The following is a 12051-nucleotide window of genomic DNA, read 5'->3' as shown; positions in this document are numbered from 1 at the left end:
CTCAAACATGAAATTGGTATTTTCCTGTTCCCTTGCCCCTTCAGCTCTTCTGAAGTCTTTCTTCAAGTAAAAGGAGCATCTGTGATGGCCAATAGCTCCTTTCTGTGTCAGTGCTAATCCTGCTGGTGTGGCCTCACTGCTTTTGTACACTGAAATAACACTCTGGAAGACAGTTCCAGAGAGAAAGATTAAGAAAAAGATTTGCAAATCTCCATTTCTGAGAGAACTGGGATTGTCTAGTCTGGAGAAGAGGAGGCTCAGAAGAGACCTTATGTTCTCTACAACTACTTGAAAGGAAGTGGTGGAGAGGCAAAGGATGACCTCCTCTCCCATATAACTAGTGAAAGGACTAGAGGGAATGGCCTTAAGCTGCACTAGGGGAGATTCAGGTTGGATATCAGGAAAAATTTCTTCAAAAGAGTGGTTAGGGGTTAGAACAGGCTGCCCAGAGAGGTGGTTGAACACTGTCCTTGGAAGTGTACAAGAAATGTTTAAATGTTGTACTAAGGGACATGATTTAGTGGGGAAATATTGGTGGTAGTTGGAGGCTGGACTAGATGATCTAGGAGGTCTTTTCCAATCTGAGGATTCTACAATTCTGTGGTTTCTAGTATTTGGAACAGCTGGAGGACCATTTGATTTATTTATTTTGTTCTTTATGCTAGAAGACAATTTAGAAAACATCTGAAGTTATTGCCTGTCTGAAGAAGTTCTTCATGATGCTTAAGTTCTCTTCTGGTTAGACTTCAACAAAGAACAAAGCTAATAAATTCTACTGAGAGAAGACAAAGGGCAAAAATGGCAGAAAGGAAGACATTTTTGGTGAGGCAGGACTGAGATTAAGAAAAAAATGTTTTCATTAGTTTTATTTGGCCAGAATTTTCATTAAATCAAATTGTTTTTTCTATGGTCTTTCATCACTTGGCATATGGGAGCCTAATTCTGACATGAGAGATAGTGTTTCCACTGCCATCTCAGTAAAGCAGTATCTTTGATCATCCTTTCATTTCTCCCCCCATCAACTTGTCACGCATGCCTTTATTTGGAGACTCCACCTGTCAACATCAAATTCCCAGAAGAGGCAGTCTAAGGACTGCAGCAGTAGAGGCAGTCTAAGGATGCCAAATTGAGATGTAATTAACTTTGAAAGGAATTTGACATATTTTTGGCCTACGTCTGCTTCTGTTCTACCTTAAGAATATAAGCAGTCATACCAAACATCAGTAGACAACACTGGCCACAAGCAGTTCACAGTGTTATTTTAATTCTGTGCATGGCCTAGCAGCTGCCAAGGGTCAGATCTCAAATAATCATCATTTACATCAAGTACAAAGAAAATGCATGAAGCATTGTTGGTCTTGTCTACATGGTTATATGACATTACATGGTGCATTTCTGACATGCTGAACATAGACTGTTTGATATGGTTTCTCATTCTTGTAAAAGTCTGTGCAACTGAATCCCTTCTGGTTAGGACCAAGATTTAAAAAGAAAAAAAACATCATTTTTTCAGTTAAATGAGCTTCCTCAAAAGAAGCCAAGCTGGGCCCTGCTGCATCCTTAAAAGCAGAGAATAGATGGAAGAATATACACTAGAGCCAAATGAAATTCAGAATTTTCAATTTGAAAGATCTTTGGCAATTAGTACTCATTTATTACCATCATAAGTTGTCAAAAAATATGAAAATTCATGATAAAATTATTGAGAAACATATTTTCTTGTCCTTCTCATCAAAGGAGTACATAGTCCTGGTTTTGTTTTTAATAAGAAGATAAATCAACTTTCAACATTTTTATACTTAAGATTTATATTTATATCGTCTTACATTTCTGTTTGAAACTTTTTCAATTACAAACAATCTAGTTTATAAAAAACAATTAAAAAAACCAAAACAAAACAAAAAACCCACCTATAAATAATACCAAAGGTAAGAACAGGTACAAAAGCAGTTTTTTGTTTTGTGAATTTCTATCCTAGCAAAAATTGCATAGTTAAAATTTTCTTTTTTTTTTTAATTGTAAACTTCATTTTGTCCATATATTTTCTTAAAACATTTACAGTAATTTAGTTATTATTTATGAAGACATATTTGTGACTAAGCGGTTTGAAAATGTTAGATTTGAAAGGATAGCAGAAAAGTTAAGTGTACCAGTTGATTACTTAAAAATATGATGGCTGAATAGAATTCCTAATTATCTTGAGCTGCTGAAATTTAAAAGAGTTCTTTTGTGGCTATCTAACTATATTACTTTCATTCAAAGTTAGATGTATTCTTTCATTATTAAAACGTAGCAATGAGTATGGTGATACTAGCTTGCTGGCCTCCTCCATGTCTACCAGAAAGTTTTCTGCCTACAGGTATTCTATCATATACTAACAAAATATAATTTACTACTTCAAAGCCATGACCCTTTCTTTCTTGCCTTTAAATAGCCTATCTTGTTGACAAACAGTATTCACAAATATGAACTGGAATAGTGAAGCAATGCCCAATTAAATGCCAAAACTGAAGTAGTTCCACTACTGATGTTGCACAGATGGTTTAAGTTTCTGAAAGTCAAACATCTGGTCAATACTTTCAATTGGTAAGTGCATAAAACCTTGATCCTGGCTGATAATGAGGAGTTTCATAGCAACTCAATCTAATGAAAAGGAAGGTAAGTTTATGTTTTCAGGAGAGAGGCCTAATGCCTATTAAAAGAAAAAAACAGAGTGGGCATCTGGAAGGTGAATGATGGAATGGGAGAATTCCAAGGTTTCATGCTGTAATACATTGATTTGTGACATGAGTATGCAGTATTGAAGAGGTGAGCATGTATGGCTTTGGTCTCATCCCAGACTGTAATCATGGGTGAAATTGATTTAAAGATGTTCCACGCAGTTTGACATTTCCAATAAATAAAAAGATTAAAAAATGAGATAGCTAAATCCTAGGAGGTTAAACAAAAATTCTTTTTTTTTCTCTCCCAGGAAAGTATCCAAAAGTTTCAAACACTTACTAAGAATATCTAGAAATTTATGGAATTTTACTTAACCCTTATTTCTGCCATAATAACATTCATTCTCCTACTCTGTCTGTGCTTTTCAAACTGCTGGCTAGTTCTTTTTTTTTTTTTGTCTTGGGATGGCTCTGCTTAAATGAGGGTGACAAAATGTTTGCTCTATCTGCTTTAGCAATCATTTGTTTTTGTTTTTGTTTTTTTTTCTGGCAAAAAATTGCTGGGTTTTTCTTATACCCACTTCACAGCAGATCTGTGATTTCTAATCTTCTACTAACCTACTATCACTTTTGAGCTTTTCTCTTTAGTAGTTTGGGGAGTCCCAGTATCTACAGGAAAGTTTCTTGTCCCAAATAATAGCAGAAAATAAGTTTCAGAATATCCAAGATAAGAAAAAAAATGGAAAAGAGAAGGGACTTTGGGAAAAAGAACTTGCAAACACATTCAGTTTCAATTTGACATGAGAGAATGCTCTAGGAGTGGTGTTATAAAAGAAGTACTTTTGCAGAAGAGCCTTGGAGCACCATTGTTGCACATAAGCAGCAGCTTTCAAGGCAATGAGAAAAACCTGGACATATTAAAAAAATATTGACTTGCCACACTGTTGTTGGTGATCCTAATATCACACATCATAAAAGAGATGGCTATTAAGGGCTGACATGGGATGTTTTAGACGTTCATGATGTCTGTCCTGTCATCTGTGAGCTCATTAAGGATGTAATACAGGAAAGGATGAGGAGTCCCATCAGAAGGTGAAGACGTGTGGGCATGCTAATGAAAAACGCTCTATTCAATGCATACTCTCTATATTTCTAGTGCCGATACTTCAGATTTCATTGATTCTCAGTAAATTCCCTGCTGTTTCTCCTGTTTTTCAGTACTCTGGATTTCACACCGAGAGATCTGAATCTGACCATGAGAGCCAGTGGGGTGGGAGCCCCCTCACCGACACAGCCTCTCCCCAGCTGTTGGAGCCTGTGGACAGGCCGAGCTCCCAACATCACGATGTCTCCTGTGCCTACAGACAGTACTCGGACCGCAGTGCTCTCTGCTATGGTTTTGCACTAGATCACTCAAGGCTAGGCGATGACAGACATTTCCATACTCAGGCCTGTGAGGGAGGCAGATGTGAAGCTGGCAGATACTTCCTTGGCACACCGCAGCCAGGAAGGGAAGGCTGGTGGGGCTCCCGATCAGCCTTACCTCTGACTAAGTCGTCCCCTGAAAGCAGAGAAGCGTATGAAAACAGTATGCCCCACATAACTTCAGTGCACAGGATTCATGGTAAGAGATAAAGGGATTTTCAGAAGTGATACTTTCTCAAATGAAGCAACAGTTTCAAAGTCATGACACAAATGAGCAACTCTATGCAAGATAGAGGAAATAACGCATGTTCCTAACTCAGAGGTCATGTGTATAGATATGAGAAATACTTATAATTCAAGTTGTTTAACAGACTGCTTAGCATGCAGCAAAATATATGTAGGTTGCTCCAAAAGTAATGCCTCCTATTTATTTCCACGGAAACTGCAGCAGCTAAAAGTAGTGTGGTAACAGTATTTGTTAGAGCAAATTCTCAGCTTCAAAATACTATTTTTCAACAGTCACCCACCATTAGGTATCTGTTGGGTTGCACCCTCAGTGTATAAGCACAGTTTCAGAAAGTGAAACTGATCAAAATGTCACAAGGAAGGGCTGATTTTGTGTTTTGATAAATCCAAAGGCCCTTAGGTTTAAAAGGCAGTCTGAGAGATGAAAGATTGCAGCTGACACCAAAATCAGAGTTTAAGGTTTTAAGGGCAGATGTATCGTAAAGTGCTGCTTTTCTATTAAAATAATCTATCAAACACAGGTTGTATCTAAAGAATTTGTAAGAGCTAATTAGCACAGTTCCATTGACTTGCAGAATAAGTCCTTTGGAGATAGAGAAGAACGGTTCTATTTTACTGTAATCTGAGGTAAATTGTCCTGGAAAGCAAAGAGTCTACCATGGACATTCCTGATGACTTCACCACAGTTCACTTGCCTCTATGTAGTTTTCTGTCTGCAAAACAATGTTCAGAGTGCATGTTTTTAAAGACTGCTTGCTTTCTTCAACCCCAATTTTTGTTGTATTTCTCTCTTTCCTAGGAAGAGGACACTGGGATGAGGACAGTGTTGTTAGCTCGCCTGATCCTGGCTCTGCCAGTGAATCTGGTGACCGATACCGTGCTGAACAGTATCAGAGCAGCCCACATGAGCCCAGCAAAATTGAAACTCTAATAAGAGCCACCCAGCAAATGATCAAAGAGGAAGAAAACAGGCTACAGTTACGGAAAACAACCCCTGATCCACTAATCTCCATTAACGGCACAGGGAAGAAACATACAATTTGTTTTGCAAACTACCCGCAGCAACAGTTGGCAGGGGATATCTGCCGCGTCCCGACAGTTGCCAACACTCCTCCCTGTGAACACATCCAGCAACGGGATGGAAAGATTATGAGCCCTCATGAAAATGACTATGACAACAGCCCCACAGCACTGTCTAGGATAAGCAGTCCCAGTTCTGACCGAATATCAAAACCTAGCTTGGTTCTCGCTAAAGACTACCTGAATACAGACATGTCCCCTCATCAAACTCCAGGTGATCATCCAGCAGCTTCTCCAAATTATTACAACTCCCACAGGCAGTACTTTGATAAACATGCTTACACATTAACTGGGTATGCCCTGGAGCATCTATATGACACTGAAACCATTAGAAACTATTCACTAGGCTGCAATGGATCACACTTTGATGTGACTTCTCACTTAAGGATGCAGCAAGATCCAGCTGCAGGACACAAAGGGACATCTGTTATAATAACCAATGGAAGCTGACACTTTTTTCTAAAAACTTTTGTGCTTTAAAAAGTAACCTTAGAGATCTAATTGGAAGATATAATATGTTTTCATGCCCTTGTCATTACCAGCATTTGATATATCACAGTGCACTAGAGAGACTAACCTAAGGTTTGGGAAGACGAGTTTGTTAACAAATGTTACTTTTAAAACATAAAAATGCACTGGCATGCAGGGTTAGAGGGAATGGAGCTAAACTCAAAGTTGGTGCCATTTGAGGTGTAAAAGATGGAAGAGATCTAGGTAGGGAGAACCTGGGCAGGCTAGCAGAGCCATTTACATGCACTGTACAAGAGGGGTTGTTTTGGAATTGCTGCCCAGAGCAGACCTTCTGAACCGTGTCTGTTCCACACATCCCAGATAACAAAACTGCTATGCACTATCACAGAAAGTTGGAATGTGATCCTGTAAAATACACATCAAAATGTGTATTTCTGGCTATCTTTTTATTCCCTAAAGGCCAAGGGTGTTATGCTGCTCCATGGTATAAAGCATCCATGGCCAACCAATACAAAATCAAAAAGGGGAGAAAGAAATCAGATTTGTTATTTTCTTGTGTACTCACATGCATAGTTATTTACATACACTTGATTTGAAAGGAGTCAAATGAGCAGTATCCTCATAATTAGAATAATCAAATACTATGCGTGTATTTAAAAGAAAGAAAGAGGGTCTTTCTCAGTGTAGTTTTGAGAAATGTTTGTCTTGATGGAGAGATGGGAGATTGCCCTCATTTTTGAAAGGTTGCAAAAAGGGGGAAGTGGTGTGAAATGGAAAAAAATCCTTGGGAGAAACAGAGAGAATAGACTGGATGTAGGAGTGGTCAAAGATACACACATTTAACCCTATGACATTCAGTAATATTTACAGCATAAGAAAAAGTGCTTATAAATTGCCAAATAATGAAGAATCAGATCAAAACACAAAAGAAACTCAATAGAATAAGAAATTTTTCTGTAAAATACAAAAGCAACTGCACAGCTATAAGAACATGGCAGGAATAGATAAAAACATCATGGAGGTTTGTCCTAATTTTGTACAAGTGTTGTAGCAAATTAAGAAAGCATAGAAGGTTATAAGTATTCTGACATAAAGAGGAGTAATTGGTATGGCTTTGAAAAAGTAATATACATTGTTTTCTTCATTACAGCAAAAAAGAAAAAAGAAAAAAAAAAAGAAAAAAAAGGATATATGAACATATTAGGAATACCAAAATCAGTCATATATAAGGAAAAAAATTACTGAGGGAAACTGGGGTTCCAAAAATTTCAACTGTGTTACAAATATTGATATTATCGTGGCCTGTCCTGGAGTTATAGAAGATATCAAAAGAGGCAGAAAAAAATTCTGTGATTTTTAATAATCTCATGAACAAAGAGTCACTAACTGATTAGAAAAGATTCAATAAAAAAAATATGCTAGAAAAGTAAACTAAGTTATTTGTAGGCAAGAATATTAGACCTGTGCTTCTTCTTATGGCATTTACAAGACATCTCAAAGTTGACTGCAACAGGAACAGGACCAGCACTCCTTATTATATCAAAATGAAGGTAAGAGGACTTGAGGTGGTTACAAAAATGAGATTAGCACTAAGTCAAGCTTCATTTGTACCCATGAAGAATTTCAACATATGGGATTGAGTCATCAGTGGAACTAAATATAAAGCAGCATGCTATGGGTGGGTTAAAAATATCTATTTTCAAATAAAATTAATGAGAAGCAAAAGCTAAATAATAACATTGTAAGCCACGTAAGTATAGATGTACTTGAAAGTAGAGGAAATTAACTCTCCGAATGTGGAATATTGTGTATAGTTCTGATCACTCCAAGGCAGATTGTGAATCTTGAATTGAGTAGTACCTTACTCCATAAGCAATCTCTATTGACTGCAGTGTGATCACTCCTGGTGAAATGTACGTTGAACACAAGGAAGAGCAACAGTCTGTTTTTTATTATCTAAAGCCCATAATAGAAAAGGTGGAGCAGAGCTCAGCAAAAAGATAAAGAGACTGAAAGATCTAATAAAAACTTTAAATAAACTGGGTCTGTCATCTTTGTAACGGAAAAAAGTATGGGGTAATGTCACTGGTGTTTACCAAGCTCTGCACAGAAGAGAGATAAATAATGCTCTAAAACTATTTGAACTAGTGACAGAAATGAGAGAGGGCATTGAATGTTAGCCAAAGTAAAATGAGAACAAAATGATTTGGCAAGAAATGTATTTGACTAACTGCCAAATGAATAACAAAGGTCTAGAGATTTTTGTTTGTTTGTTTGTTTTAAGATAAAAGCAAAGCAAATAATTGAAGGGGAGAAAAACATTGACAACCCATAACTCAGAGGTAGGAATGGATCAAAATGGACTTCTTTCAGCCCAACAATTGTATATCTTCCAAAAGCATAGTAACAACAAAGTATTTTTGATAAATTCAGCTCTGGATAAATCTTTATTTCACTTATTCATAAGAATAATACGGATGAACTTGTATTTGGAGTCTCCTTGTACAGTATTAAAATACAATTTGCAAAGCGAATTAGAGTAGAGGTACACGGTATCGTATTATCCTTACTAATACATATAAAAAAGAAGTCTAACTGTCAATATTATTTTGTATTACTGAGGAATTTCCTAAATTGTTTAGATGAGTGGGATTCTGTCAGCACTAAAGGATTTTAGGGTCATCAAGCACCCTTGTAATCAAACTTTTAATTAGAAGGCAATAGGGTTTTTGAGATCAGCTTGTCTAATGGTCTAATGGCCACAAGTAGTCAGAAGATAGTTTGGGCATTCTGATAGGCACTTTGGAAAAACAGAAGACTTATAAAGCAGGCAGGCACAATATAGAATATTTCTATCTGTACAATTTCATCTAGGAAAAAGCCAGTGTGCTGTGCAATAAAAAAAGTCCCCATTGCCATTTAAGTTCAAAATAGAAACTTCAAAACTGTTGTTACTTCTCCTATTTTCAACAGTACCAGTCCACTACAGTGATAAATGCAACAAAATGCACTGTAGTAACTAGGATACCTGATATATCAGTAGAGAGGTAGAAGAGTCTGTTTCTGCAGCTATGTTCTGCTACAGGCATAGGCTGATGCTCAGTTCCCTCCTGGAGTTTCAGCAACTGTTGCTCCTCAGCACTTCAGTAGATGCCTTTTGTTAGCTACTTTGCTATTCTGCTGCTTTAGATAGCCAGGAATTTCTTCTGAATTGACAGAAAGCATTGAATGTTGTAAACATAGACTCTGCATGCTACATGCTACTTGTGCAAATTTGCAACCTTAATTATAGCATATAATATCACTGCAGCTCATATAACATATACTTTTAAATATGGTATAAAGCTTACCTTTTCCACAGTGTATTTATTTAATTTGAATTTTCATTAGTATCCTTTAGAGATATAGCTTTTTTTCCCCCCTTTCTTTTCTAAATCAAATGGAATATTTCAGAAAATTGAAAAATGCAGTTTTTGTACCAAATACATAAAATCTATCACATTAACTAAAGGTTATCACTTTAAAGCAGGTATGTAGGTTGTGAATTGAAAAAGAAAAAAATAAAAATTGATGTGCTGTGTCATTTCTCTAACATAAAAGTGCTTTGCTCTTTACAGCAAATTAATATTTTGTAGCTACTCCAACAGTGAAGTGATGACAGCTCTCTTAAATAATTTTTTATTGACATCAGTGGATGGTGCATTATGACTTTGGTGTATCTTTTTTAAAGTGGAAAAAACCTCCCTAATTTTATTCTTTAAAATTACACTCCCAGAATGCAACTGTGAACAAATTTGCACAACAATTCTTTAGTTAGAAAACAAACCTTACTCAGCAACTTGTCCCATTGACTGTAATGGGAATATCTGTGGAGTAAGGTACTACTTAATATGTGTAAGGGCCAAAAATGTTGACTTCCTGTGAGCTGGCAACAGGTTTGTGCTTTTGTTTGTTTGTTTTGAATCTCAAAATACGAGTATGGAAACAATGAAAGGTGATGGCTGTAATGGCTATGGTTCTGTGATAGAGTTAATTTGTATGTGCTTTGAAAACAAGCGCATCTCTGCATGGAAGAGGCTCAGATGTATTTCCTTAAGATTCATAAGGCTTTGCTGATGTATCCACACAGTACTGCAACGCTGAAACTCTTTTCTTTCTAACATTCTTAATCACTTTTATCTGAATCTTGTTTTTATTTCTGGACTTGCAGCATTTATTCATTAATGTTCCTAAATATATTAACTACCATATGTTCAATTATGTGAACATCCTGAATGAACTGGGGGGAAAAAAAGTACTTTTGGAAAAGGAGCAGGCACTCCAGAAAACCAGACTGGGTGTTGTGAAGGCCAGTTAGCCTTTCTTGAGGCCTTTGTTGAGGAACAAATCTGAGGTGTATGCTTGAGTTTTAGACCTGCAGAATCATGTCTTGCAATGAGACGTACCTATGTCTGTCCTAATGTGGCTGTAGTTAATACCACCAATTCAGGTTCTGGTATTTCCATGAGTTGCATATTTAGTTGAAACACCTAAGGGGCTAAAGGCAGTGCAGGCATTGTTGTCAGGATCAATGATGGATGAACAACCTTTTCTGTAGGTATACTGGATTAGCTTCAGACACCTTCACAATGTGAAAGAGGACCTCTTTTATATGCAGATAATATTGGTGGTTAAATATTCTGGCCATATGCACTGAGAAGCAAAAACAAAGCAAAACAACAAAAAAGCCAAGCCAAACCTGAAGCAAAAAAACCCACATTTTTTTTTCTGTAATCCAATGGTACAGTGTTGATATAGCCTGCTAGAGGAGTAGCTGAGTGTTTAGCAAAGTGTTTTTACCAAGCTAAAAGCTGATACAGTCTTCTGTTTGGAATGATGTGAGCACTAGTGTGACTCCATTTCACGTTTCCTTGGAGCATTTATTAATGAAGAAATTATGTGAGGTTAACTTCACAGTGGCATTTAGCATATTTGTACAAGAGTCCTGTGGATAAATCTGGCTCCAAGTTGCTAGGAATGCATCCTTTTCTGAAAAGAGGTAATTTATGACTCCATCTATGAAACTGCATTTGAAAAGAAAGATCAAATACAGGCAGAAGCAAAGCTTTCTTCTGATCAGATTCAGTAACTCCCTTCTCATATGGAATTATAAAGATTTCCTGTTGTTCTAGGATTCAAAATGCAGCTTTTAAAGATGTTTATTTATTGCAATTTGAATTGCATGTGATTTTTTTTTCCAGACACCAATATAGTGGGAAGTTTGGAAATGCAAGAAACAGTCTTGCTTACACCATTTAAAACATATGCACTTTTGCATTTAAAGGAAATAAAATCTATTAGGAAATGTTCTTTTAAGGCACTGAAACTTTTTCCCAAGGTAAATATTTCAATGCATAAAATATGCTAATCTAACACAAAGAAAAAAAAAAAGCACTTGAGACATACTGAAATATTTCATGTTTGCTTTAAACCAATGAGTTATACTTTTGGAAAAAAAACACAGATTGCCAGCATTTTAAATACCATGCCTTGCAATGTATAGGGTCTAGTGACATTGTAGCATAACATCTGTAATTGAAAGATTTCCTTTGGAATGTAATGTAGGAAACACAATTTAGCTTTGTCAACAATATCTTGCAAAGTGTTCCCATTTATAATTATTTATATTGTAAATAACTTTCTGAAGTAAATTTGAAGTTAATGTGCATAAGATGTATTTATTATGTGAAGATTTTTTTGGTTTAAAATATAGCTGCCAATATGCAATTTTTGTCTGTTTTTCTGCATTTTTAAATTAATAATTGTCTCATAGACGATAAATATTCAGGCATTAGTTTTAATGAATGAGACTATTTTTCAGACTTGGGAGGGTGTGTGGGAAAAGTCATTTTTTTTACACCTGTCAGTCCTAATGTAAACTTTGAATCTTGAATGCAGTTTATCAAGGTACGAAGGAATACAGATAATATACTGTTACCTCATTTAGGAAAGATATCTGAATCTGCTCAGGTATTACTCTGTAAGGAAAAGCCAACTCACAAGGGCTATATCAAGATTAACTGTCTCCTCCTTGAACACTCTACTCCGCTTCTTGAAGCCTCACACCACCACCATGCCTCAGTTTGCTGTGTTGTGACAAAGGAATGAATGAGAAGTTACACAAAATTGC

The 12051-nt window shown here is 36.4% G+C and overlaps 1 protein-coding gene across 3 annotated transcripts in view; it reads left to right on the top strand.

Annotated features, from left to right (window-relative positions):
• The window catches only part of SIM1 (SIM bHLH transcription factor 1), a 66933-nt gene extending 55301 nt beyond the window's left edge, over positions 1–11632 (top strand). For all 3 annotated transcript variants that reach the window (XM_048935842.1, XM_048935841.1, XM_048935844.1), the window contains 2 exons: positions 3879–4284; positions 5131–11632. In XM_048935842.1, coding sequence (XP_048791799.1) covers positions 3879–4284; positions 5131–5861 — 1137 coding nt within the window. In that variant the 3' untranslated portion in view covers positions 5862–11632. The remainder of the gene's footprint in view (positions 1–3878; positions 4285–5130) is intronic.
• The last annotated feature ends 419 nt before the right edge of the window (positions 11633–12051 follow it).

Source organism: Lagopus muta, chromosome 2 (genome assembly GCF_023343835.1).
Source record: "Lagopus muta isolate bLagMut1 chromosome 2, bLagMut1 primary, whole genome shotgun sequence".
Taxonomy (NCBI): Eukaryota; Metazoa; Chordata; class Aves; order Galliformes; family Phasianidae; genus Lagopus; species Lagopus muta.
The sequence above is the reverse complement of the archived record's forward strand: the minus strand, read 5'-3'. Positions and strand labels throughout refer to the sequence as shown.